This window comes from Vitis riparia, chromosome 15, assembly GCF_004353265.1.
Source record: "Vitis riparia cultivar Riparia Gloire de Montpellier isolate 1030 chromosome 15, EGFV_Vit.rip_1.0, whole genome shotgun sequence".
In the NCBI taxonomy this organism is placed as follows: domain Eukaryota; kingdom Viridiplantae; phylum Streptophyta; class Magnoliopsida; order Vitales; family Vitaceae; genus Vitis; species Vitis riparia.
The window spans coordinates 1,995,031-2,022,527 of record NC_048445.1 but is presented as its reverse complement, the minus strand read 5'-3'; the positions used below and the strand labels follow the sequence as shown (position 1 = coordinate 2,022,527).

Here is a 27,497-nt window from a genome sequence, read left to right as displayed (position 1 = left end):
GTTTGTTGCCTTAGAAAAAACAAGTTCTCGGGCTGAGTGACTTAGAAACCTATAGACCCCCATTTGGGACTCACTTTCATGCAAATTGTTTTGCCAAGTGTCGCAACCCCAGGAGACCGCATGTCATCTTTGAGTTGGCTGCTATGGAATCAGATGGTGCTTTTTGAGGAGCTATGAGAGTGAGACACCTGGAGAGAATATTCAGAAGGAGCGGGTCTGTTATGAAAGGCTGCAAGAGGCCGTTAGGAGGAGAGGGTGCTTTTGTTGCTGGTTTTTGGGAGAGATATTTTGGGAGAGAGGATTCCTTGAGCTTGGGGGCAAGCCAAAGAAAAGGGAAGAACGTATTCAGTTTTGGAAGAGAAGAGAGTTGTTGTATGAAGGGGGTATTATGTTTTTTTGAGAGAGCAAGTGAGGAGAGGAGAGATATTCTTCAGCTGGTTATTAAAGGATTTTGAGAGCTTTTTGAGGAGGGTCAGAGAGTGAAGCTAACTTGGAAGAAAAAACTTGCTAGTGAAGAAGGAGAAGCAGAGGAAGGTTGTGCTGCGGACTTTCAGGTAAAGCTACCTTGAACTTAGTACGTTTCCATTTCCTAATGTCCTGCTTCATTCTCTATCGATCTATGAGCATGGTTTTATTGTTTGTTGTGGACATCAAAGGCTACAGGTATGGGTTTTGGTTGAACATGGTTATTTGCATATAATGCTCTGTTTTGGTTCTCTTTGATACTCTTGTTATTTTCCTCTGTAAATGGTTGAATTCTTCTTTGGGTTGGATGTTTGATAATTATATTATAGACTTCACTGTTCGTTCTACCAACTTACAGCTCGTTCATCACTCATGAAACGAGGCTTTACCTAACGATCCATTGGGTTCCTCATTTTTGGTATTTTTTTTTAGCAATATTATTCCCTATATTCCCCTGTTCATGTATATTCAACTGTGGAAATATCTTGGTCCATATATCACCATCTGAGAGTTCCAGTTTAGAGAGATCCGAGTCTCATCATCACTCATCCCGATTCTCATTGTGTTTTCTCCACCGAGTTTGGGAGACTGTTTGGCTTATAATGATGAAAAGCAAGGAAGATTTCTGTATGGTGTTCTGTGCATCCATCTACTGAGAGCAAAAACAGAGGCATAAATTCAAACAATGACAAATGTGTCAAAACTGGCAACAAAAAAAAAAAAGAGAATAAATGATGTTGAGAGTAAATGCAAAAACGGAGCAAAGACACTTGAAGAAGATAATATAGCAAGTCTTTTGGCTCGTGAAGGTCAACCTGGAAAAAAAAAATTAAAAATAAAAATGAGAAGCACAGACAGCAACGAACCCCCACTGGTTACAATGCTGCTGAAAACAGGGAATGGGTCATTCCATACTGATGTGAGTATTGATGAAGCCACTATTTGCCCCCACTTTTATAGGGCCATATATGCCCCTACAAAACCTGTGCATCGTTATCAGTTCAGTCACCATCAACCCTACACGTCACCATGCCCCACATCATCAATTTTCATTCCATCACTCAATACCCATAAAGTCATTTTCTCTCCCAACCCTACTTTTTTTGTCCACTTTTCCATCAAACCCATTTCTCCCACCATCTTACCACATTCCTGTCCTATATTCATGCTCCATCAAACTCATTATTATTTTGGTTTCCACCATTCAATGCCCATTAAGTCCATTTCTCTCATTATTTTGGTTATTTTCATTCGACCACCTCTCTTGTTCATCTCTACCATGCATACACAGCTTTCTTTCGACCTTCTCATACTCATCTCTCATACACCACATATCATTCACATTCATTTACCCACTTCTCTCTCTAAACCTTCCCATACCCATTAAACCCATTTCTCTCAATATCCCTTTCATTCATTTTTCCGTATCTTCATTTGCACATTTCCCTTTCCTATTTCCTTACCATATGCATATATGGCCATGCATGGTTCCATGTAACTGAGCTACTCCGAAATTCAGGAATCTGAGGGTTGGATATCGTGAGATATAAATCTCATCAACAGTAGCATGGTCAAAGTACAATCGTCTTTTGTGTTCAAGCAGATTGATGGGTCCATGATGGTGAAGTTTTATAGGTTGAACCAATACCAATTTGAGGATCAGAAGAACCCTACCATGAAGACTTCTAACATAAACGCCGAGAACTCCAGCAGACGAATAGTGACATTCGTTATATTATAACTGTCGGCAAGCTGAACTGTGGTATCGTCTGGACAAAGAAGCTTGAGTTGTTTCAATGGAGTACCATTTTCGGGCTTGGCCATGGGAGAAGTAACGACGAGTGCGACATAGTAGCCTGGATTCGAAGTCATCACCTCGTGAACACTCACTGACCAGTAAATCCTCTCGATCTTGTTCCCTGGATGTTGAATCACTACCGTAGCCGCGTCTGCCGCTTGACAATTCCTCATCTGACAATCATCGCCACCGATCTAACTTGCTGTTTCTATTCAATCTCAACTCTCAAACCACAACTGTTTTTCTCCGTTTGGAAGTCGACACTTGCTTCAGATGAAATGGAAACTTTATAAAACTGTTTGTGTATATTTTTTTTTAAATTCAGAGATTATTTGGGAATTGCCAAGGTGGAGTGATTGATTGGGTGCTTATAATTATGGAAGTGGTCTAGCCATCAATGAGATAGATGACAACGTTGCGACAACATCAACCTCCAACTCTAGTACAAACGGTGAGGTTTCGGCTTCTTTGGGTGGCGATACTGAAGTGTTGTTTCTGAAAGAATTCTTCTTTCCTGGGTTCATGTTGTTTATCAGGAGGTGAAGCTAAAGGCTATTGGAGGTTGTACAAAATCATCCAGTGGTTATAAATGGTTTTCTTTAGACATGGCTACTGTCTCTGTATCTGTTTCTAGTGTTATTCAGGCAAAGAAGTCTGGTAACGCTGCTGTTAAAGTAGTATCAATTTTTTATCCATTCAATTATGATGAGGTGGTTGTTGAAGTTGTCATCCCTTCATCTATGGTTATACTGCAAAACATTCCTATAGAGACTGTTGTAGGATCACAACTTCAAGCTACTGTGACAATGAAAGCATCAAATGGTTCCTATTTCTACAGATGTGATGCTTCCAGTACATATGTAAGGTGGAAAATTGGAAGTGAGTCTTTCATAATTGTCAATGCAACAAGGGAGACTCCTGTCCTAGGCAAGCTGGAAAGTGTTGAGCCTTATGCATTAGTATATGGTCCTCCATGTGCATGGACGTATGTATATGCTTCTAGCGCTGGTCGAGCTATGTTACATCTAACGCCGACCAAAGAATATCAACACCATGATCATCATTTTCATGGCCCTATTGTTTTACAAGCATCTTCATGTATGGAAGCCTATCTGCTACTTGTTCTGCATCAGGCAGGTAACGTAAACCAATTTGGTGGTTACGAATCAATACTGCTCAAACAGAAGCTCATAATCAGTTTGAAAATTTGGATGATTTATTTCTTATTTCTAGAACACATTTAGATGTCTTGCTTGTTAGAGACCTGAATGGTATGACAAAGGTGTTGACTTTATTGAAACTGTGGATATTTTAGATGAGCATGCTCATCTTAAAGATGGAGTTCTTGTGCATGAAGTATCTAGCAGCTATAGGAGTTTGTATAGAGTTTTATGCCAAATTTTAGGAACCTATAAAATTGTTTTCAAATGTGGCAACTTGGTTGGAGATGACCTTCCTCTGCCAGCAGTAGCAGAAGCGGAATTGTCACTTACATGTAGTTTTCCTTCATATATCATACTAATTGCTAATGAGGATCCTGATGAGTCTGATGATAAAGACAAGAAAGATGTTGAAAAGTCTAGTGATGATGATGAGAAGAAAAGTCAGTGTGTAAAGTTCTGGAATGAGATTGGCAAGTCCATAAAACTTGGTATTATTGAAGATGCATCCAATAGAAATCGTTTGGCCAAGCTTCTCAGATTTGAAAGCACAAAGTCAGGAGGCAAATTGACTTTACTTGATCAATATATCTCATGAATGAAATCAGGACAGAAGGATATCTTCCACATCACAGGTAACAGCCAGGAGCAATTGGAGAAGTCTTCATTCCTTGAGAAGCTTACAAAGAAGAATTATGAGGCTATTTTCTTTACTGACCCAGTGGATGAGTACCTGATGCAATACCTGATGGACTATGAAGACGAAAAAAAAATCTAGAATGTGTCAAAAGAGGGCAGCTAGTGCATACAAGAGACAGTTTCAAAGGGATCTATCAGGGACACAGGATATGATGAGTAGTAAGTTCCAAGGTCCTAGGGTGATGAACCCGTACTGAAATGATAGAGCTTTGGAGATCTTAACAGAGGCCTCAAGAGAACTCTTTTCAATGCCAAAAATGGAATGTGTTTACACTTGCTGATGATGTCACTAAAGAAGCTTTGGTGAGAATTGTCATGGAAATTTTCATAATGGTAAACAGATTCTCTTATGGCATGACTAGAGAAAATAGAAAGAAACCTATGTTTCTGCAAGCATTCATTTCCACCTCGGCACCTATTCTTACATCTTTGCATGACCGCCTTGGACATGCAGCCTTTGACCATGTGCCCTCTCATTTTATTTCCTCATTCTCTGATTTTAAAAATAATTGCTCTCAATCCCATTTTGTAAGTATTTTCTCAAATTCTGGTTTTCAAATAATCCCAACTTTCCTATCTTTCATCCTTAGAGTTTTTAGGTCTTAAAAGTTTCATTTTTAATAAAGTTTTGCTATCATTTTCTTCGGCATGCAATTTTCATAACTCCCATTTTTTTAAAATGTTTTAAAATAAGCATAAATTCAATTTTGTAATTCCAAGTGATGGAATTTATAGAATTGATTCATGCAAAAATAAATTGGGCTTTGGTGGGGGTCCAACATCAAAGGAGTTTTATTTGAAATAAAAATGAACTTAAGTGAAGTGTCATGTATGCAATTGATGATTTTGCATTCTGTTTAATGCCATGTGTGACATATTTTATGCTCATTCTTGTGTACTAACCCCATTTTTTTTATAGCGCATAGCAGTTTGTTGCCCAGATATGCACCCACTCTCACTTTGGTCATTCTCTATGCATGTTCTGATTCTCATATGTGCATGATCGTTCTGAGTATCCATTGTTTTCCTTACCAATTTTCATGATTGCTTCATTTTATTAATAGAGACCTATTTTTAGGGACTCAGAGGGGTGCTACAGTCTTTATCGTACCTTCCCGACAAGTAACCTGACCCCCGAACTTGATCCAGTTTTTCACAGACCGCATTTTCCAAAATAAGGAGTCACACTTAGGGTTTTCTTTCTTATTTTGTTTACCATTTAAAAATAAAACAAAAATAAGTGGCGATTCCAAGTCATTTTCTTAATAAATAAAATCATTTTCAAATAAAAAAAGAGTTTGTCATCGAGTGGAAGCGTATGAGCCGAAATGCGGGGTCCATAAAACCTCTTAACAGATATCCATTTTTGGACGAGACTAGCCCCGTCTGTGTCTATGTGTTGTGATAGCCAAGCTGCAATTGCTAATGCTAAGAGTTAAATATTTAATGGGAAAAACAGGCATATACGCCTAAGGCACAATATTGTGCAGCGGTTGCTTGAAACACGGGTTATATTTCTAGAATTTGTGAGGTCAGAGTTGAATTTGACCGATCATTTGACCAAACCACTAAATAAGAAACTAGTGAAAGAAACTTCGAGAGTGATGAGGCTTATGCCTATTATAGAAGTCAAGAGTGGTGGTAATCCAACCCATTAGAATGGAAATTCTATGAAGTAGGTTCATATGGTAATAACAAATCACTTGTTGACTTGAGGTGCTCTATCAACTCTAATTGTATGAGAGTTTATCCCTATGGTGTAGATAGAGCGTATTCTACATTGATTAAGGTTGAGTGTTTACTTTTAATGAATACCATATTCCTTATGGATGGTATGTTTAATACAGAACATACTTGATGAATTCACCTATATGAGAGTGGAAGTGGGGTCTCTTCCTATGAGAACATAGGCAGGTTCTCTAGAGCTCTCATGAACATCCACACAAGGTGCATGGTCTATTTGTGCCAACCCATTTTATACAGCTCGTAGTGTAGTTGAGAAAACCAATGTGGTTAAAAGTCCCTTGAGTTACATCAAGAAACACTGGTTCATAGAAATTTATTTTCACCGTGTTTTGTGATTCAATACTTATTTGTCTTGAGACTGGTTCATAGCCTTTGGGCACTAGTACTGATGCATTAGATTTTTTTTTTCCTTAAAAAAAAAATACGTTTACACTCTGTGGGAGATTGTAGGAATAGTGTAAATAATTTTTTTTTTTATTCTATTAGTCTTATATTTTTGGAAAGAATCCTATTGAAAATTATTTTTATTTTATTTTTTTAGTCTTATATTTTTTTGGAAGAGTCCTATTAGGATTGTGCTAGTGGAGTCTCATTCCATTTATAAGTAGAATCCCCTTCCACTTTGAGTCATATTCTAATTACAAGTAGAGTCTCATTGGGACTGTGTTAGTGGCGGATAAAAGCAGGTCACCCCTCACTCTCTATATATGAATATCAAATTTTCAAAGAATTTTTTAGAGAGTCTTTTCATGCATCTATCTGGAGAAATTTTTTCAAAACCCGAGTTGTACACATCTCGCTTACAGAATGCACCCAAAGTGAGATCTGGTTGTTGAATCCTAGAGGTAGACTACTGGTACCTTAGTGCACCAAGTTCGTCTTCGAGGAGAGTGGATCTATTTCAATGACAGTATTTGTCACACCTCAATCGATAAGTTTTTCTTCTTATTAATTATGTTCTTTGTTTGTGTCTTTTGGGTTAGTCATTTGTTTCCATACCCTTAAATCCAACATGCCTATGAGCATCACTTGTTCCAGACACATTCTGTCCATAGAAACTAGCATAAACACTATATGCTTCATATCCTCAGACAACCTCTAAATATGGAAAATCGATCCACTCTGATGGTGACATCAAACTCTCCGACGATGGCCGAAGCCTCCTTCTACCTTCACCAACTAGGTATTCTTGGGAAATTTCTATAAAAGAGTATACAAAATGAAATGACATAAAGGAGTTGTTTAGAATCGAGTCCATAATAATAAGAATCACTTTAATTAATATTTCTATAAATCAAGGAGATGCATATAATGGCGAGACATTTATAATGAGATGCATAGAATTATACAAAAGATGCACAAAATGGGGTGCATAATGATAAGAATTCACTCTATTCAATATTTTCATAAATTAAAACTAGTTAGATATTAATAATATTTTATTCTTTTAATTGAAGAAATAATATTTTTTTTCCTTATTATTCATTTTTTTGTATAATTCATAATATATTTTTCTATAAATTTCTGTAAAGAAATAATAGAACTCAATGTTTTTATTGTCAAAATTATCAAACTCTTAATGGAACTAGAGTTAGGGGAAGAGGCTTGAAGACAAACCTTCTTTTTCTCAAAAACCATGTATTCCTTTTTTTTTTTTTTTTTTAAATAATAATAATCCAAGCCTTCCATAAGTTTTTTAGTTTGATGTTAATCAAAATAAACATAACAAATTTCCTAGTGTGGCAAAATAAAATCATCTTCTTGGTTTGCAATATCAGTTTTCTCCATCATATCTTAAGTGGAGAACCTATTGAAAAAATTAAGGATGATGAGAGAAACAAAAGTTTTATCCTAATTTGATTTCAATCAAGCTAAACATCACAAATTTCCTATTATGATGAAATCAAATCATCATCTTAGTCCATCGCATTAGTGTTCTCCGTCATTTCTTAAATAGAGAAAAACTTATTGATGAAGAAATGAAGAATGATAAGCGAAGCGAAGTTCATATATTGCAATACTAGTTATGAATTTACAATGACGAATTTGTCACTTCATGAATTCTTGAAACTTTGAAAGAAGACGTTTTTTAACATGAAATATAAGCAACGAGACCAAGCTATGAAACAATAGGATGTTTGCCACTCCTATTTATGGGCTTGAGCGATCTGAGTTCTCATTTCTAGCACAGCTATCAGTTGGGGGCTCATTGTTCCACTCTGGGTGGGGTCCAGCCATAGAAACATTTCAATTTGGGCATCGTCTCATTGTATTACCCTTCATAATCGATCAAAGCTTTAATGCAAGACTTTTTGTGGGGAAGAGTGTGGCTGCGGAAGTAGAGAGAAGTGAAGATGGGTCATCTAGCGGAGAGGACGAAGCAATGATAAAAGGATATCAAGTGATTAAATAATCTAAAATTAAAAGATGATAAAAGAGTACAATATTCCGTACTACATATGCACCCAACCAAATATTATCAGCAATCAAGATTCACATGCGTGCTTTCATACTATTGTAATGAAATTAGAATTTTGTAAACAACATTGGAACTTCTCAAAAATTGGCAGACATATCACTTTAATCTTCTCACTAGTTCTGCAAGAGACATATTACTTCTGCTTTGCAAACCCAGTTTTCAGATACTCAACAAACCCTCCTATATAGTGATCCTGATGGAGCTTCGGGTCGCCAAAAATGGCAGCTGCCTCTCTTGCATGGATCCTCAGCTTCTCCCCTTCCTCGGACACCATGGCAAGTCTCAAAGACTTGGTTATGTCTTCCCTGCTAAAGGTTCCGTCTTCTCTTCTCTCTACTTCCACAGCCAAGCCCTTCTCCACAAGCAGCCTTGCATTCAAACCTTGATCAATAATGATGGGCAATACAATAAGACAGTGGCCAAATTGAAGGGTTTCTATCACTGAACCCCACCCAGAATGAAACAATGAACCTCCGATTGATGGGTGTTCTAGAATCTCCATCTGTGGTGCCCATCCCATACACACCATCCCCCTGCCGGAGGTCCGGTCACTGAAACCGGAAGGTAGGGCATCGGCATCTTCAATAGCCCAGTCGGGTTTTCTGAGTGCCCACAGAAATGGCAATTCGGATAGCTCTAGCCCATAAGCTATCTCATGAACTTGGTCTTTTGTCAACTTACACTCACTCCCAAACCCTACAAACACAACTGACTTGGGCTTTTGTTCATTAAGCCATTTGAAGTTCTCCCCCCATGACCCATCAGTGATTTGAATTTCTCTCCCTTCTGGCTTTTCCGGCGGGAGTAAACCCACAGGAATCACCAGCTTGCCCATGAGATTTCCAAGTAAATTCAGGTATTCACCTTCATACTCCACACAACTACGCACAGCCACGGCTTGACATGAATTAATGATCTCGACATATCTTGCAGCATCAATTGTTCCAGAAGCGTTATCAGTAAAGAAGTCGGAATAGACGGCTTTTGCCTCATAGCCCTTGAAAGCCACTGAAGATGGAAAACTGATCCATTCCGGCGGTGATGTCATACTCTCCGGAGATGGCCTAAGTCTCCTTCGACCATCTCCGACGAGGGAATAAGCAGGCCCAAGGAAGGAAAGTGTGGAAGCCGAGAAAACAGAGAAGTACACGAGCGGTACACCATGTTCTCGAGCAATTGAACTGACCCAATGCCAGAAGAAATCGATGATTATCCAATCTGGTGAAGTATCAGCAACATACTGCTTGAAGGGGTGTTGAAGGAGATCAAGAGCAGCCTTCAAGTACTGAATTTTTTCAAAGGGCATATCAACAGTAGCCTCAGCACCCTCAGGCAAGATATTCCCATTCTCCATTACTGGAATGGGAAGTTCCACGAACTTTATCAGAGATGACAAATTTGGTGGAGGTTTAGGGAGTCTCTGGATGTTCCTCGGAGTAGATACCAGTGAAACTCGGATTCCTGCTTTAGCTATGGCGATGGCGAGGTGAAAAAACGGAATCATGTGGCCAAAGGCCGACCATGGAAGCATGACTACATGCATTTTACCAGCCATTTCCCACCGTGAATGCACTCCGTACCAGACCAATACAAACCAAATACATAGAGAAAAAACCTCTACCTCTATCTTAACCACGTGAATAGACTTAAGGATATGAAACCTGCGCCTCAGATAAAGATGACAACTGGAACTACTGGCAATGACAAGCAATGGGTCGAAGAAAAGAGGTCTACCAGAAAAGGAACATGGACTTTACTCTATCCGAAGCTATTGCATCCTCTACCTCTAAAAAAAAAAAGGCTTATAATTTAGGCCTAAATGGAAAAATTGAAGGAAAGAGAAGAAAAAAACAAATAAGTAAAGAGAAAAATAGAAAAAAAAAAGTAAGAAAAATTTGAGAAAAATAAATAAAATGTTTAGAAAATATAATTAATTTCTTTAAAAATTTTAATCTTCACTGAAGAAAAATTAATGAAAATTAATATTTTAATATTTTCCTTTTTCTTTTTTAATTTTTTTTCATGGTATACAATATATATATATATAATACTTTTTTTAAAACTTTTTTTTGTAGTTACATTTCAAGAGTCAAAGAAATTAATGGGTCTGTGGACCCCGCATTTCGGCTCATGCGTTTCCCACTCGATAGCGAGCTCGATTTTTATTTGAAAAATTGATTTTTATTTATTAAGAAAATGACTTGGAGTCGTTACTTATTTTTGTTTTATTTTTAAAAGGATAAACAAAATAAAAAAGAAAACCCTAAGTGCGACTCCTTATTTCGAAAAAGGTGGTATACGAAACCGAATCGGGTTCGGGGGTCAGGTTACTTATCGGGAAGGTAAGGTAAAGACCGTAGCACCCCTGTAAGTCCCTAAAATCGGGTCTCTACTAATAAAATGAAGCTGATACGACAATTGATGAATGAACCAACGAATACTCTAAATGATCATTCACGTATGAGAATCCGAACAAGCATAAGGAGTGATCATGAGGCGAGTAAATACGTACCTGGGTGGTGAACCAATATGTGCTATCAAGAGAGGAGGTTAGTGCACAATAATGATCACAACTATGTCACTTATGTCACCAAACAAGATAAAGAAAGCATCAATAGCACACGTAGCATTTCATTCAAATTCACTCTTATTTTGATGAAAATTTATTTGATGTTGGGCCTCCACCAAAGCCCGTTTATTTTGCATGAATCAATTCCATCACTTGGAATTACGGAATTTAATTATTACTTATTTTAAAAACATTTTAAAAATAAAGAAAATGCAAAAGTGGCTTGTCGAAAAGAAAATGGCAACCAAATTTTATTGAAAATGGAATGTTGGTATCTAAAAACCCTAAGGATGGAAAATTTGATGACTTGAAATCATTTAAAAAATAGAAATTGGAAAATCATTTCAAAACGGGGTTGGAAATTATTATTTCGAAATCAAAGGGAAAGAGTTTGAGGGGGCGTGGCACATGGCTCAAAAGGTGGCCATGCACATGGACCTGAGGTGCAAATGATATCCCACCTTGAAGTTGGTGATTGCAGCCGCCATCTTCTCCTTTCTGAAATTCTGATGATCTTCCCCTCAAACAGAGAGTAGCCCATTTTCCATACCTTAACAGCCCCACTCTGGTGACCTGTTACGAACCAGTTTGTGTCTAGCCAATCAGAAAATGTACAACTTGTAACTGATAGAATGGAATCGGAAGGAGGTTGGGACGTGTTGATCACTGCAAGGCTGTCACCATTAATGCTCCGAACGGCAAGGAGAACTCCAGCTGCTGTGACAATCTCCCTGGTCAAGTCATTTACCTATATGGTTGAAATTGATGCCGGGAACTGAGGAAGCTGCCTGACAAAAACCAAGGAGCTGAGATCCTATAAAATGACAGTACAGTCATCTGATGCGCTTACAATCAGCATGTAAGGCTGGCTGACGTGTAGACAAGCAGTGGATTCCATTAGGAATTGTCTTGGCTGCTAATTGACTCAGGAATGTGCTCTGCTTTTTTTCAAGCTCCTGACTTGTTCCTCTACTGACTGAAGCATTGCTCTCAGCTTCCGAGTGGCTTGTCTGAGGGCTCTTTGGGCTCATTGATCATATCTAGTACCTCAGGAAAAGTCAAGCCCTTGCACCGGTCCAGACTGGTGAGTTCTTCAACCATATTGGCATTTTCAAAGTTTATCTTGTGACTCATTCCATGCAAACTTTATCAGTGGGTCAGATTCAACTCTTCCATTGACTTCACTTGCCACATCTACATGGACTACCCGTTTGTAGCCTCTGCATGAACCCTTAGCTGGAAGATCTTGTCTCCGCCTCTGCCACCTTCGCCCTAACTGACACAGCATCTCTCACAATAGCTTCCCAGAAGGATGAAACATAGGCAAGGCCTACCATAGAGAATATAGATACTGACCAGAATTTCGGTTCTGCATTATGCAGAAATTGGCGCCCTTGAAGTTTCCTCTTCAATGAATGCAATGAATCCGCATGACAGAAAACCAAGTTCTCATGACGCATGTTAGAAGAACCTTTGCACACCATTACCAATCCTTCTCCATGCTACTTATTTGGTATCAACTAAACCATAACTATATTGCTTAATCATCTCTTCATTTTATCAATCATTCGGAACATGCCCAGAAAACATTATCACATCCTTGTAGAAGAGGGTCTGGGCCTTTACTGGTATGATTTGCAAAATGGAAGCCTTATTGCCAAACTTCACGGCATGGACGCCATATGTCACATCAAAATACATTCTGCCAGGCCGAGGCTCACCTGCAACGTACCCAATAGTCCACTTCCTGCATGTCTACGCAACTTTAAAACATCATGATGGCGCTCCTCATCTACTGCACTTTTCAACAAAGTCATGGATGCTATGTATCTTGTGCCTCAGACATCTGTCAGCGCCATCACTACCAAAGTCATCTTAGAAACTTTCATTTGTATTGAATAATTCCGGTCAATGGTACCCATATTCTTCTTCGTTATGCACATAAGATCTGATACCCTCTGCCATATGTGACCATATCCCCATGCCCCAAGGTGACAGCTGAGATTGCAAGTGATGCTATGTTGCAAAGCTGGCCAGAAATCCCATTCAGGACAGTTATCTGTCGAACTAAGGCAAGTTGTTTAGCCCTCATTACTAGCCATCGGACCTGGGCAGCAATAGCATCAGAATAATCAGCTTCGCCACATGATGAATCCTTTTTTAAACCCTTCAATTAGTGAAGAATTTGAAGACTAACTATGGAGGAACATAGACTCAATTCATTCTATGATACTCTTATTACAATGAAAGAAAGCATAAATAAATAGCCTACAGATATGAGACAATTCCGGACTGGTATACTATCACCGGACGGAATTTCCCTTACATGGAAAGAGAATAAACTCTTACATGGAAAGTGAATAAACTATTACATGGAAAGAGAATAAACTCTTACATGGAAAGTGAATAAACTACCTTGCTAGAATTACTCCTAAATCAATTATAATAAAGGCAGTATATTTCACTAATTTAGGGAAGTAAACAGAGAATGCTAAATATGGGGAGGAACGCACAGGATGGAAGGCGACGTGGGCTTGATTTCCAACACTCCCCCTCAAGCCGCGTTGTAGATGTTGATCATTCCAAGTTTTCCTGTCAGATCTTCGAAGTTAACTCGAGCAAGAGCTTTTGTGAGAATGTCAGCCGTTTGACAGTTTGTCGGAGTGTAGCTGACTTTGAAAACTCCTTCTTCAATCTTTTCCTTGATAAAGTGTCGATCTATCTCCACGTGTTTAGTTCGATCATGATGAACCGGATTCTTAGCGATACTGATGGCAGCTTGATTGTCGCAGTATAACATCATGGGATGCTTCAATGGAACCCGTAATTCTTCTAACAGCCTGTTCAACCAGATTCCCTCGCAGATACCTTGTGCCATAGCACGAAATTCTGCCTCAGCACTGCTACGAGCTACCACTGACTGTTTCTTGCTTCGCCATGTAACCAAGTTCCCCCAAACAAATGAACAATAGCCTGAAGTTGATCTCCGATCAGTCACTGAACCTGCCCAATCTGCATCTGAAAAAATCTCAATCTCTTTCTTTGTTGTTCTTTGAAAGAAGAGACCCTTTCCTGGTGTCATCTTGAGGTACCTCAATATTCTGATCACAGCAGTCATGTGTTTTTCGGTTGGATTATTCATGAATTGACTTACCACACTAACGGAGAAGCCGATGTCTGGCCTTGTATGAGAAAGATAGATGAGTTTCCCCACAAGACGTTGATATCTTCCTTTATCAACTGGCGTACTTCCATCACTTTCTTCCAGTTTGACAGTTGTATCCATAGGTGTTTCTGCCGGCTTGCATCCTAGCATTCCTGTTTCATTCAATAAGTCCAGAACGTATTTGCGTTGTGAGACTGCTATACCTTTCTTTGACCTAGCAATCTCCATTCCGAGAAAGTACTTGAGGTTTCCAAGATCCTTGATCTCAAATTCCTTTGTCAGTAATTTTTTAAGTAAGTCAATTTTCTCTTCATGATCACCTGTCAAAATTATGTCGTCCACATATACAATGATAATTGCCAGCTTCCCTTCTGGGAAGTGTTTCACAAATAATGTGTGATCAGATTGACATTGAACGAATCCGTACCCTTTCACTACCTTAGTGAACCGTTCAAACCAGGCCCTGGGAGATTGTTTGAGACCATACAAGGATTTTCGGAGTCTGCAAACCTTGTTGAAGTTTGATGTCGTCTCAAGTCCAGCAGGAATGTCCATGTAAACTTCTTCCTCTAAGTCACCATTGAGGAAGGCATTCTTCACATCAAGTTGGTGAAGTGACCAATCGAGATTAACTGCCAAGGATAAAAGTACACGAACAGTATTGAGCTTGGCAACTGGAGCAAAAGTTTCTTGATAGTCAATGCCATAGGATTGGGTGAATCATTTGGCAACCAACCGAGCCTTATACCTGTCCACATTACCATCTGCCTTGTACTTTACTGTGAAAATCCACTTACACCCAACTGGTTTCTTACCTCTTGGGAGGTCAGTAATTTCCCACGTACCATTCTTTTCCAGCGCCCGAACTTCCTCATCGACTGCCGCCTTCCACTTAGGATACTTGAAAGCTTCCTGAATATTCCGAGGAACTTGTATCTCTGTGATGCTAGAAGTGAATGCACGAAACGTAGGTGATAGTTTATCATAAGAAATAAAATTTCCAATGGGATGCTGAGTGCATGATCGAATTCCTTTCCTCCAAGCTATGGGCATATTAAGAATATCATTTTCTAACTCGGAATCAACAGTACCATCAGGAGCGTTGTTACCTGGAAGTTTGCTTGGATTAGGACCCGGTTCAGCCTCATGGGTTTGTTGAGAAAGTGCTCCTTCCTCCGTTTCCTCTTGGATGTGCTCCTTATCCCACAAGTCAACAATGGACTCTGGTTGATTAAATGACTCTGGAGGAATGTGATTTTCAGTGATGATGGGTGGCTCACTGAATGACTCAAGATCCCAAAATTGATATTCCTGAGTTGAATTCTCCCCCTGAATATCGTTTTTGGGATAGTAAGGCTGGGTTTCAAAAAATGTGACATCCATTGAATTGTAGAATTTTCTTGTGACTGGAGAGTAACACTTATACCCTTTTTGATTTGAAGAATACCCAAGAAAGATGCACTTGAGTGACCTAGGATCAAGTTTACTTCGATGTTGTTGATTGATATGAACAAAAACAGAGCACCCGAAAATTTTGGGTGGGACGGTGGAGATGAGACGAGTAGTCGGAAAGGATTTTAGGAGTGTTTGACAAGGTGTTTGGAATTTTAGTACCCTAGACGGCATCCTATTGATGAGGTAGGCTGCCGTAAGGACAGCTTGCCCCCAGAATAATTTTGGAACATTCATGGAGAACATTAGTGATCTAGCCACCTCTAACAAATGCCTATTTTTCCTTTCAGCGATTCCGTTTTGTTGTGGGGTATCAACACATGAACTTAAGTGAACTATCCCTTCTTGTGCTAGAAATTCTCCTAGAATGGAGTTGAAATAATCCCTAGCATTATCAGACTTTAGAATTTGTATTTTTGACTGGAATTGGGTCTGAATCATATTTTTAAAATTTTTGAAAATTTGACTCGTTTCAGATTTTTCTTTCATGAGGAATACCCAAGTTAATCTAGTGTGATCATCTATGAATGAGACAAACCACCTAGTACCAGTTACATCTTTTATTCTTGACGGACCCCAGATATCGCTATGAATCATTGAGAATGGACTAGACTCTTTATAGGGTTGAATGGGAAAATGAGACCGGACTTGCTTTGATAATTGACAGATTTCGCACTCAAAGGATTTTGGATTTTTATGAAATAATGAAGGAAATAAATGCTTGAGATACATAACATTTGGATGACCTAAGCGATAGTGCCACAACATAATTGCACTATCGTTATTTTGACATGAAACCGAAAAAGAATTACTACCAACTGCCATTTGAGGTTGTTCTTGTGGATCATGGAGCTCCTTAAGGATGTAGAGTCCAGAGCATTCCTCAGCATTGCCAATCGTCTTCCCCGAATCCAAATCCTGAAATTCACAGTGAGTGGAGGAAAAATTAGTAATACACCTCTTTTCCTTAGTGAGTTTACTAATTGACAATAGATTACAGTCCAAGTTAGGAACAAGGAGAACAGAGTTGAGAGTAAGATCCCTTGATAGCACAACTGAACCTGTTCCGGCAACCTTTGATAGTGAACCATCTGCTATTCGGACTGTTAAATTATTTGGACATGAGCTATATGTATCAAAAATTGTCGCATCTCCCGTCATATGATCAGATGCTCCTGAGTCCACGATCCAAGGTTTTTTACGTTTCTTACCAACAGTAAAGGCACTCAAAAAATTACCTTTGTGAGCCAAGGTTCCGGAACCAATGAGCTGGTTGGAAGATGAGCCAGTTTGTGACTGTACTGACAAAAGAGGAGACAGTAGTTTCTGAAGCATCTCCATTTGCTCCTTATTAAAAGGGCTAGCTTCAGGTTGTGGCGATTGTTCATCGGTAGCCACATGATTGCCTCGTCCTTCTTTCTCAAGTGGTTGACGTGGCTTCCAATCTACTGGCTTTCCATGAATCTTCCAGCAAGTTTCTCTTGAGTGTCCCGGCTTTCTGCAATGATCACACCAAGGTCTACCTCCTTTAATTTTTTTGACGGTTGTCAAAAGGAGCGAATTGAGTCTTAAGAGCCGAGCTTTCTGCCATATTCAGTTGTTGATGGGATCCCATCATGAGATTTTTCCGACTTTCTTCACGACGCACTTCAGAGAATGCCTCTCTGAGGCTAGGTAGAGGTTTTACTCCCATGATTCTTCCTCTGATTTCATCAAGATTTTTGTTCAAACCTAACAAAAATTTAAACACACGTTTCCCTTCGACAATCTTTTTATACAACAAACCATCTGTAACACAATTCCAGTTATGAACCTCAAACGTATCAAGTTGACGCCATAGACGAGTAAGAGTATTGAAATATTCAGTTACCGTAAGGTTTCCTTGACGCAAATCGTGGAGGATGCCTTCAATCTGGATGATTTCAGATGTGTTTTCCTTGTCTGAGAAAGTTTCTTTTGCAATGTCCCAGATTTCTTTGGCAGTATCAAATGACAGAAAATTTTCACCAATGTCAGGGGTCATAGAGTTGACTAGCCAGGACATGACCATATTATTTTCTGCTATCCACTTCTTGTAGGTTGATGCTGTGGTTTCTGGTGCCGCCGAAGCTCCGGTGATGTAGTCATCTTTCTCATTTCCCCGTATAAACATTAATATGGATTGAGACCATTGCAAATAATTTTGCCCATTCAGTTTATGGGCTGTGATTGGCAGATGAGAGGTTTCCATTTGATGAGAGGATGAAGACGATGAGATGATGATATCAGAAGTAGAGGATGATGAGTTGGTAGCCATTCCAAAGGCTGGACCGTATTTAGGCATAACCTAGAAGAATAGAATTGAGTAAAAAAAAAACTGACTAAAGATGAAGACGATGAGACAGGATTAAACCTGCTCTGATACCATGAAGAATTTGAAGACTAACTATGGAGGAACATAGACTCAATTCATTCTATGATACTCTTATTACAATGAAAGAAAGCATAAATAAATAGCCTACAGATATGAGACAATTCCGGACTGGTATACTATCACCGGACGGAATTTCCCTTACATGGAAAGAGAATAAACTCTTACATGGAAAGTGAATAAACTATTACATGGAAAGAGAATAAACTCTTACATGGAAAGTGAATAAACTACCTTGCTAGAATTACTCCTAAATCAATTATAATAAAGGCAGTATATTTCACTAATTTAGGGAAGTAAACAGAGGATGCTAAATATGGGGAGGAACGCACAGGATGGAAGGCGACGTGGGCTTGATTTCCAACAATTAGATCAGCTTGCCCCATATAGAAAAGTCGATCAATGACTTGAAGAGCGGTTCGCTTCTCATAGAGTGTCATGCGCCCTTGAGGGAGCACGCGGGGTGAGGGCCATTGGGGCTTGCTGAAACTGGATCCTATTTCAATTTGTTGACATGGAAGATGGGGAGTATCTAGTGTGCGTCTTCGTTTGATGCTTCATTTCTGCTGGTGTTTTCTCAAGAAAAACCTTCAAACTCGGATCGGGCCTATGTCAAGCAATGGGCAATATTTGGTGGGAAAGAGTGTACTGAGCACTTGGAGTTTGTTTCCTCGATGGGTTTCTGGATGGTCATGAAGATGATAGGCCATTTGAACTGCATCTTGATTGCTTTTCGGAATTGAAAGAATGGGAGCCACTGTAGGCATATTAATGCCTCACTGGACAGCAGTAATTGGAATATCCCAATCATTGATACCGAGACCACCAAGTGTAACCCCACTGCCACATGCGACAACAATATCATCTAATCCTACTTCATCGGCCCCAGTTGGAATCTGCTGCTCGATCTCCATAATTGCTTCATAAGCTTGCCCTGCAGGCATGGCTCCACTGTAGAGGAACTCGAAGAGAGAGTCAAGCTTTTCATGGTTTAATTCCGGGAGTGTTATGGTGTTACTTGGTGCAGCTTTGCATCCCTTTGAGTCCAGCATGTTCTTGAAGATCTCTGACCTTGCTGCCAATAGTGCTCTATGTGCAAATAGAGAAGATCCATTGTGGCCTGGCTTGATTTCAATATCAGTGTGAACTTGGTCTCTGAAAGCAGCAGCCAATCCTCCAAGACAGCTCAATTTCTCGTTAAGTTCCCCTTCTAAAAGTGACCTGACTGACATCTTATCTCCATTACAAAAAAAAAACAATGGAAATTGCTCCAATGCACACCAATACAAGCACAAAACCAGATAAAGCGATGATGGCAATGGTTCTAGGATTCAACTTCTAGCTCTTGTTGACAAAATTTGCAGTTATGGGGGGGGGGGGGGGGGGGGGGGGGGGGGACCTTCAGCACTTCCACTTAGACCACTGCCCATGTAACTTCCAGATGTAAATGAATAAGGAATCTCTGGATAATTAATGTACAACACATCATAGTTACCAAAAAGAGCCCTATTTAGAGGCACTTTCTTCTGCCAAAATCCCTCACATGTCAGCATAGCAGTGGTGTTATCAAACTCCTCTCCCAATGGAACCAAATTAATATCTACTACTGTCTTTCCCTGATTTTGACTGTCAGCACTGGCGCCCACTATCTTCACTTGACTCTGCTCCAGATATGTGCCTGCTGCAACCTCAATTGCTAGCTGCAATATTTGAAATAGTCCAACAAACTTCCTTCTTGACGCTCTTCTTATGGTTATTGGTAAACGGGTTCAGAAGGCAAAGGAGTGCCTGATGGTTGATTATGCACTGGGTTTGCAAAGTTCTTTTGAAATATTCAGCAATTGATCTAGAACTTCAACAAATTGTTTCTTCCTCTCACATTCCAACTTCCGCACCTCCCCCAATGTTGAAACAATGGGCAGTTGTTAGTGGATGGTGAGGTGGAGCAAAATGGAACATCATCGGCAATCCCAGATTGCCCTGCTCTTGCAGCACCAGTCAGCAAACTGCTATCAGTAGTGGAAAGCTGATTAGTTGCTGTCATTGGGGGAAAGTCCCACATGCCCAGGCAATTCATGCAGCATGCCAGGCTGCTGCTGTTGAAGCTTTGGATGCTGAGGTGAATGAGAAAATCGAACATTTGTCTGGTTGTTACTCTTTGATATCTGGAGAAATTCTGAGACACATCTAAGAGCTGCCTTTGTGGATCTTGGAGTTGAGTAAGTTGAGCAGTTGGTTGCATTGTTGACTGCTGTGCAAGAAGGAATTGTTGCTGCTGATGAAGTTTCTATAACAGTTGAAGCTGAATTCGATTGCCAAACATTTGCAATTGTTGGTTTGCTTACTCAGGTGGCTAGGATGGCATCAGATTTTGTTGTTGATTTTGACCCATGATTTGTTGTTATTGCTGCTATGGTGGCTGCTGCTGTTACAGGTTCTGAGGGAGGTTTCTGTGGAGCTGCTGATTTTAAACAGATGGTTGCTGCTGGAGAATATTGTGGTTTTGGACCAGAGCTTGAGGCTGCTGCAGAAATTGAGCCTGAACCTGGCTTGAGGGTAGAGTTTGATTCATCGAATTTTGCCTCGGTTGCTGAGCAATATCATTCAACTGTTGCTGTGGCTGTATAACAGAGCCCACCCAACGAGCGACCAATCCAACTCTGATACCCAATATCTCAAACGCACCAGCAACAGAGGAACACAAAGGAGCCAAAACAGAGAAACGAGGGAAGGATAAACGAGGAATAAAGTAAAACACCAATATATCGAGCCTCATTTCAGGTGACATCCATGGGCTAATACAGGGAAGGAGACCTTAAGCGAGATTTACAGAGTGTATAAGAAATAAAGTCCCACTAGCACCAAGTCAAACCACAAGAACAACAATTATAGAGTATAAAAATGACCCAGCAATCAACAAAATTCAGTATATAATCCATATTATCCAACCTAAATTGACAAACAATGAAGAGCAAACCAAAATGGGAAAGAGATGAGAAAATATTTGAATCAAAGTAATCGAGAAACTCACCTCAAACTCACCTACAGATGCTCTTTTCCTCTGTTCCCTCCTCCTTTCAATCTCCAGGAATGCCCTCTACCAATGTCTCCTCAAAAACCAACCTCCAACCCCAAGCTAAAGGATCCCTCTAAAAATCTCTCTCCCTAGCCTAAAGCAGCCTCTATCCTCAATCAGTACTAGGATACGTCCCTCACTCTCCTCTGTTTTTCCTCTCAAACTCACCCACAAAAACCAGTCTGCTCCTGTCCTTCCCCCCCAAAAAAAACTCCTCTCACCAGCCTGCCAAAAGCACCATCTCACCTCTCTGCCGAATACGCTCCCCCTAGACCAGATTCTGAACATCCCTTTCCCGGTGTCCATCTTTCACTGGCTCTCTTAAGCACCACTGTGATTCCTTGGCAGCCAATCAGGAGGCAACACATGGCTCTTGAAAAAGCCCTCCACCTGGCAAAGAAAATAACCTGCATGACAAAAGTGAATAAGCCCCAAATGGGGGTCTGCAGGGTCATTCTGAGCATTTTTGTTTGTTAGACGTCGAATGATTGATCTATTGATTTCACGTTACTTTCCTCCAATGTGACACGTGGCACCTCCCATTTTTCAGAATTGAAACGTCTCTATGGATCGTATGTGACCACTTCAGATGGGGAAGCTTTGTCCTCGTTAAACTAAACTCTCATATGAGGTATCAATTTTTCTAAAAGTTTAAATTTGTAAAATTTGAGTTCGGTATACATATCATACTCCTTTACAATGTCAAAATCTTTTTCAAAAATGATTATAATGGAATGAAAAAAAATGAGTTTTTATACTATGACCAATAGTTGAATTCAATTATTCCTAGCTCGCTTCCTTTTGTTGTTTCACGATTAAGAGCGAATGTTTTTTAAAAACACTTCTAATAATAAAATAATTTTAAAAAAATTAGGTCTTTACCAAAATTTATAAAATCACTTTCAAAAAAGTGAAAAATGATTTATAGTATTTTTTTAGACAAACATTTTATATGTTTGCTATTATAAGAATTGCAACACGTTATAGACATCCTAATAATCTTACAAAATTTATAATTGGACAATTAAGGAATGGAGTTTTATTTCGCAAGGCAATAAAAAAAACAAAAAAAAAAAGTATTGAATTAACTGAACAGACATATACAAAATAAATTCAAGTATAAATTGTAGGGCGATAGAAAAGAAATTACACATGTCAAATGGATTAGAGAAGGAAGGGTTCCCCTACAAACCATCCGAGCTAAAATTGATTATTGTTCCTATAGAGTTGGAACTATATAAGTGATTAAAAATGTGTTTGACATTATCTCCTTATAGAATATTTTTTTATAGAAGCGTTTCCTTTTAAAGTTTTTTTGAAAAATTACCCACTAGTGTTTCTCCTTATGAAAGCATTATAAGTGTTTTTAATTTAAAAAAAAATATTTTCTAAATTTTATTAAACGTCATAATTTTTCTTTAAAAACATTTTTTAAAATTGGAGTGTTTCTTTAAATATTATCAAACGAATTATAAATGCGCTTTTTTAGAATTATTTTTAGGTGAACTTATCAAATGTTTTCATATATTATAAGTATATTTAGTAAAGTAATTTAATATTATAATTTAAAAATTAAACTAATTTAATAAATTATAAGAATGCAATTAAAATATTTTAAAGACATAATCATAAATCTATACTTTTCATTTAAGAATTTTTATTTGTTATATAGAAATTTCTATTTTTAAAAATAAAAAATTTAAAATACATTCAAATGAGGTCTTAATTAATATATAATATGAATTTTTCTTAATTTTTTTTAGGATAAAATATGTGGAGGGTTAGAGTTTATAAATTTTAGATTATTTTATCTTTTTTAATCAAATAAGATATAACAAAGCTCATATTTGATATGCTTGAAATCTAATACACATATCTCAATATATTTAATTTCAAAATGTCATACCTGGAAATCGTATGAGCCTAATCTCAAAGGTTAAATACAATCAAAACCATATAACTTAATTGTACAAGTGGATAACATGTATTTTATGTTTGGTTCGAAAAATATTAAGAAAAAGAGAAAGAAAAAATGTTAAAGGAAAATGGTTTTTTCAACTTTGGTTTTACTATAAAAAAAAAAAAGTAAATAAATATAATTTAAGTTAGTTATAAATTTATATATTTTAAAATTATTTAATCTTTATGTAATGAAGAAAAAAAAGTTTAATGAATTTAAAAAAACATATAAAAATATTTTATTGACTTTAAATCTATTTTTTATTTTCCTTCAATTTTTTTTTTCTATTTTTCCTCTCCGTTTTCTTTATTCTGTTTTTCGCTTAAATTTTTTTGAAAACCAAATGTAATCATAAAGATTTGAAAGTTGAAGGGGGCATTTGAGATAGTCCTCTGCATGAAGCCAAAGTCATAGATTTCAACTAGCCATATTCAACATAAAATAACTTATTGCATGAAACAAGATATAACTTCTACAAGAAGTATTATTTTTTAAAATTCTTTATTAAGTTTTTTAAAAAAAAGTTATTCATAACTCATAATCTTTTTAAATAAAATTAATTGAAAAAATACAAAGCTTAAGAAAAAGCAACTTTTGATTTCTCAAAGGTTAATCCAAACAAAAACCAAAATATGAAGTTTATGGCAAAACTAACCCTTTAAAAAAAAAAAAAAATATATCTCAGCTTTTGAAAATATTTATCAAACTAATGCATATCTTTTCAACATTAATATCCATATATTATTTTTTTTTTCATATTAAAACCATGACTAGTATATATGGTTTTGACACAAAAAAAAAAAAAAAAAAAAAGATAGAATAGATGATGTTGCTAAAGATTAATTTGATGAATATTTTGAAAATAACATAGATTAAAAATTCATTTTTCACAAATGGTTATTTTTGTGGCAAACTCAAAATATGCTTCTAAAATCAAAATGTTGTTTGGTTTTTAAAGTCTATACAACCGTGATTTTATGAAGCATTTTTAACTTAAAAAAATGTTCTTTTAAAAAAAAAATGTTTAATAAAATTAAAAAATATTTTTAAAAATATAAAAAATTGGCATTTTTTGGAAAAACCCAATTGGCAGTCTTGGATAGCCTAATTGGTTTTTTTTTATCATCAACCCATTTAAAGATCTCACTCCATGATTTTTTTTTATGATTTTTATCACTCCATTTACCGGAATTACTGGCTTTTCGATGATTTTTTTATATATAAATGCAAATTCTCACTTTCAAACTCAGTCTAACTTAAGTACAGCCACAACTTTGCATCCATGGATTATCTACGCATGCATGCCTGTGAGCATCACTTGTTCCAGACGCATTCTGTCCATAGAAACTAGCATAAACACTATATCTGCTTAATTCATATCCTCGGAGAGCCTCTAAATATGGAAAACCGATCCACTCTGGTGGTAGCATCAAACTCTCCAGCGATGGCTGAAGCCTCCTTCACCAACTAGGTATTTTGGGGAAATCTCTATAAAAGAGTACACAAAATGAAATGACATAAAGGAGATGTTTATAATCAAGTTCATAATCATAAGAGTTGTTGATACCAGGTCAACTGAGGATGGATTCCTCCATTTGGCAATGGCAGTGAAAGCTCTTGTTTAGATGCTAGAATCTGAGCTCTCCACTTTCCTACACGAAGATGTCCGGACAGGTTGTCTGGACACACCCTCCAAAGCCCAAGTCAGAGTTTTGAATGAATAGAAACCCTTAGAGAGAGAGAGAGTAGGTGAGAGAACTCACAGTGTCCTCTTCTTGTTCTGTTTCAGTAGGGTTTTTATAGTGTCCAAAGGTGGAGGGCACAATACTGCTGAACTAGCTCTTGTAGTGATGACTACGCAGTAGTGGCAAGACAATCATCACAACTGCAAGGCGGTTGGGGATTGTGTCAAACGACGCGTCATGATACAATTTGTCGTCTCTTCAACTTGTTAAAGGTATGGGACTAGACGTAACAGTCCATTGATGTAAATGTGAGGATGGGAAAGGTCCCATCAGTCATTCAAGTGTCAGACAACCAAATCCTTACACACTTGAGAGGATTTGGGGCTGTCAGGGAAGTGTGGCACAAATGGTCCGGATAGGATGTCTCTGGATGCCTTGAAGGTTTTCCGAACAATGATGAAAGAAGTGACACGTGGTCCAATTGGGACAATGCTATGGATAGACGCGTAGAGGTACACATGGGAGAAGGCCCCCACAATGCCGCATTCAGCACGTGCACTTGTGTCCGGACAGAGATGGATGGGCTGAAAATGACCCTTGGGGTTCCTTAGTGTGGGTGAGACACGTGTCACTCGTTAAAATGGGGATTACTTCCATCGAGGCGTTTTTTCAAACGGCGTGTCGCTTCAAGGTATGTTTTCTAACGATTTGTATTTTGGGATCCTAAGGGTTTTGGTCCCTTATTAATAAGGGACCCTAGACTTTTTGAGATTCATTTGGACGTTTCTTGCTCCTAAAATTTTTTTTTCTTCTACCATTATCCCCTCTGCATTCTGCATTCTACAACTCTAGCCACTGTCCTCTCGTTGTTCCCCACCGTTTACCTTCTCCGATGGCACTTACAATTTGTCTCACTGCAACTCCAATGGCCATCCATCTTCTTGGTGGTCCCGTCGACTATTATAGTTATGCTTTGGGGTGAAATTTCGTTCCTGACAGTGGTGTTTCCCAGGTTTTAGGTAAACCATTAATCCCTAGTATTGGTTTCTTTACTTTCAATGTCGCATTTTATTGCTATTTGGGATTGTTTGTGGTTTTTCTGGGCTTTGATAGGGGTGTCGCTAAGAGTAGGATGCAAAACCTTTGTGTCTTTTTGTAAGGAGTTACTGCCAATGGTGTTTGCTAGAACTAGGGTTTTTTCCTCTTTGGGTTGGCTTTTTAAGATTAGTGTTTAGGCTTTTTTATTCTAGGTCTTTGCGGGGCATGGATAGCAAAGACCTTGAATGGGGTTCGCTCTGCAGGCTAGGCCAAGCGCTCTACCTAGCTACGATCTTTTGGCCTGTGTAAGCTGGCTGTTGCATAGCTAAGGTATTGTTTATAAGCAGGAGGGTCGAGTGATTGCTTTCTAATGCTCAGTCGTTGTGTCGTGCAGGTCTTACTTGGCTCACCACTTCAGCATGTCAACACGAGGGGGGGTTGTTTCTACCAACGAGGTTGGTAAAGGCAAGAAAGGTGTCCTGCCAGGAAAATGTGTTGAACACATGAATGCGGAGAAGCCCATTGAACTTCTTATTGAACGGGAGTTTAGGGAGTGTTTCCGCATTCCACATGGGGTTGCTTTTCGCTAGATGGATGGTGGCCATGTGTTAATCGAAAAGGAACCCTTCAATGCCACCGTTTTTAGTAAGGACCAATTCAATGTCGGACAATGTTTCCCTCTTCCTTCACTCTTTAAGTAGTTTCTTCACTTTACAAAGATTCCCCCAACATTCCTCCATTCGAATACGATTAGGGTACTAATGGGGTGTAGCATTTTGGACATGTTATTCCACTTAGACATTTCTTTGCTAGAGGTCTTGTTTGTTTATATTGTTAAGATGAGTAGGAAATGGATTTTCAGTTTGTCCGCTCATATTTCATCCCTTCAGTTGGTGACCGGACTTCTTGACTCTACCAAGGACGCGGCAAAAGGACACGTTGTTAGCTCATACGAGCATCCGGGTCGAGAATTCGAACCACGTCGTTCGTTGGCGATTTCTAAACCATAACTCTCTTGTCCTCTCAGTTTTAATTATGGGATTGCTACTGGCGCACACTACTCAGATCATTATAGGAAAGAATAAGAGAGGTCGGTTGGCAGAGTAGGTGGAGAAGGCTTCTTTTGACCAGTTGAACAAGTTATTTGGCATTTCTGCCAGTGAGCGGCACCATCAGACCCTATTGATTGATCAGAACTTGCTAGCAGTGGTTCGGGAGTCACAGTCTTTTGTTCTTCCTATTCTCCCTCGTCTTGCGCCCAAAGTTTTGGAGCCCAACGAACATCACACATTGAAGAACCTCCCTTTCTACGAAGAGGCGCGAGCAGTAGACGCAAAGGCTCGACAAGACCGACTTGAATCGAGAGAAAAAAAAAAACACCAAAAGGGCATGCTGAGATAAGCTCTAGGTGGGAGTCACCCACCCACCAGCTCTACTACTCTCCCTCAAACTAAAAGGAAGTTCGTTTCTCAATCTGTCGGGAAGGCACTAGACCTTTCCCCGTTTACCTCTTCTCCTACATCTTCTTTCGAGGCTGGTACCAATTAGGGCTCGACCGACTCACCCTTCATAGGGGCTCGTCTGAACCAGGAGGTTGAGTCAGTGGTGTCTTGCATCATTCTTGAGCCAAAAGAAGAAGAAGGAGAAGAAGGGATGACTCCGAACCTAAGGTACGATTTCAAGGAGAGACAGCGTAAGCGCCTCTCTAAAGCACTTCTAGTTGCACCTCTACCTGCTAAGAGGACTCGCCCGGAGGTTTCTCATGAGGATCCGGTCTTGGATGCTCCTAAGGTG

At 38.7% G+C, this 27,497-nt stretch overlaps 2 protein-coding genes across 2 annotated transcripts; both read right to left on the bottom strand.

The window, feature by feature from the left end:
• Positions 1-8,265: 8,265 nt before the first annotated feature.
• On the bottom strand, positions 8,266-10,176 carry LOC117931740 (putative UDP-rhamnose:rhamnosyltransferase 1). Its single transcript, XM_034852786.1, has one exon. The coding sequence runs from the start codon at positions 9,900-9,902 to the stop codon at positions 8,481-8,483; it is 1,422 nt and encodes a 473-aa protein (XP_034708677.1). The 5' UTR covers positions 9,903-10,176; the 3' UTR covers positions 8,266-8,480.
• Positions 10,177-18,720: 8,544 nt separating this feature from the next.
• Positions 18,721-19,176, bottom strand: LOC117932589 (BTB/POZ domain-containing protein At1g01640-like). The gene has a single exon (XM_034853866.1). It carries the CDS (start codon positions 19,174-19,176, stop codon positions 18,721-18,723), a length of 456 nt encoding a protein of 151 aa, XP_034709757.1.
• Positions 19,177-27,497: the final 8,321 nt, after the last annotated feature.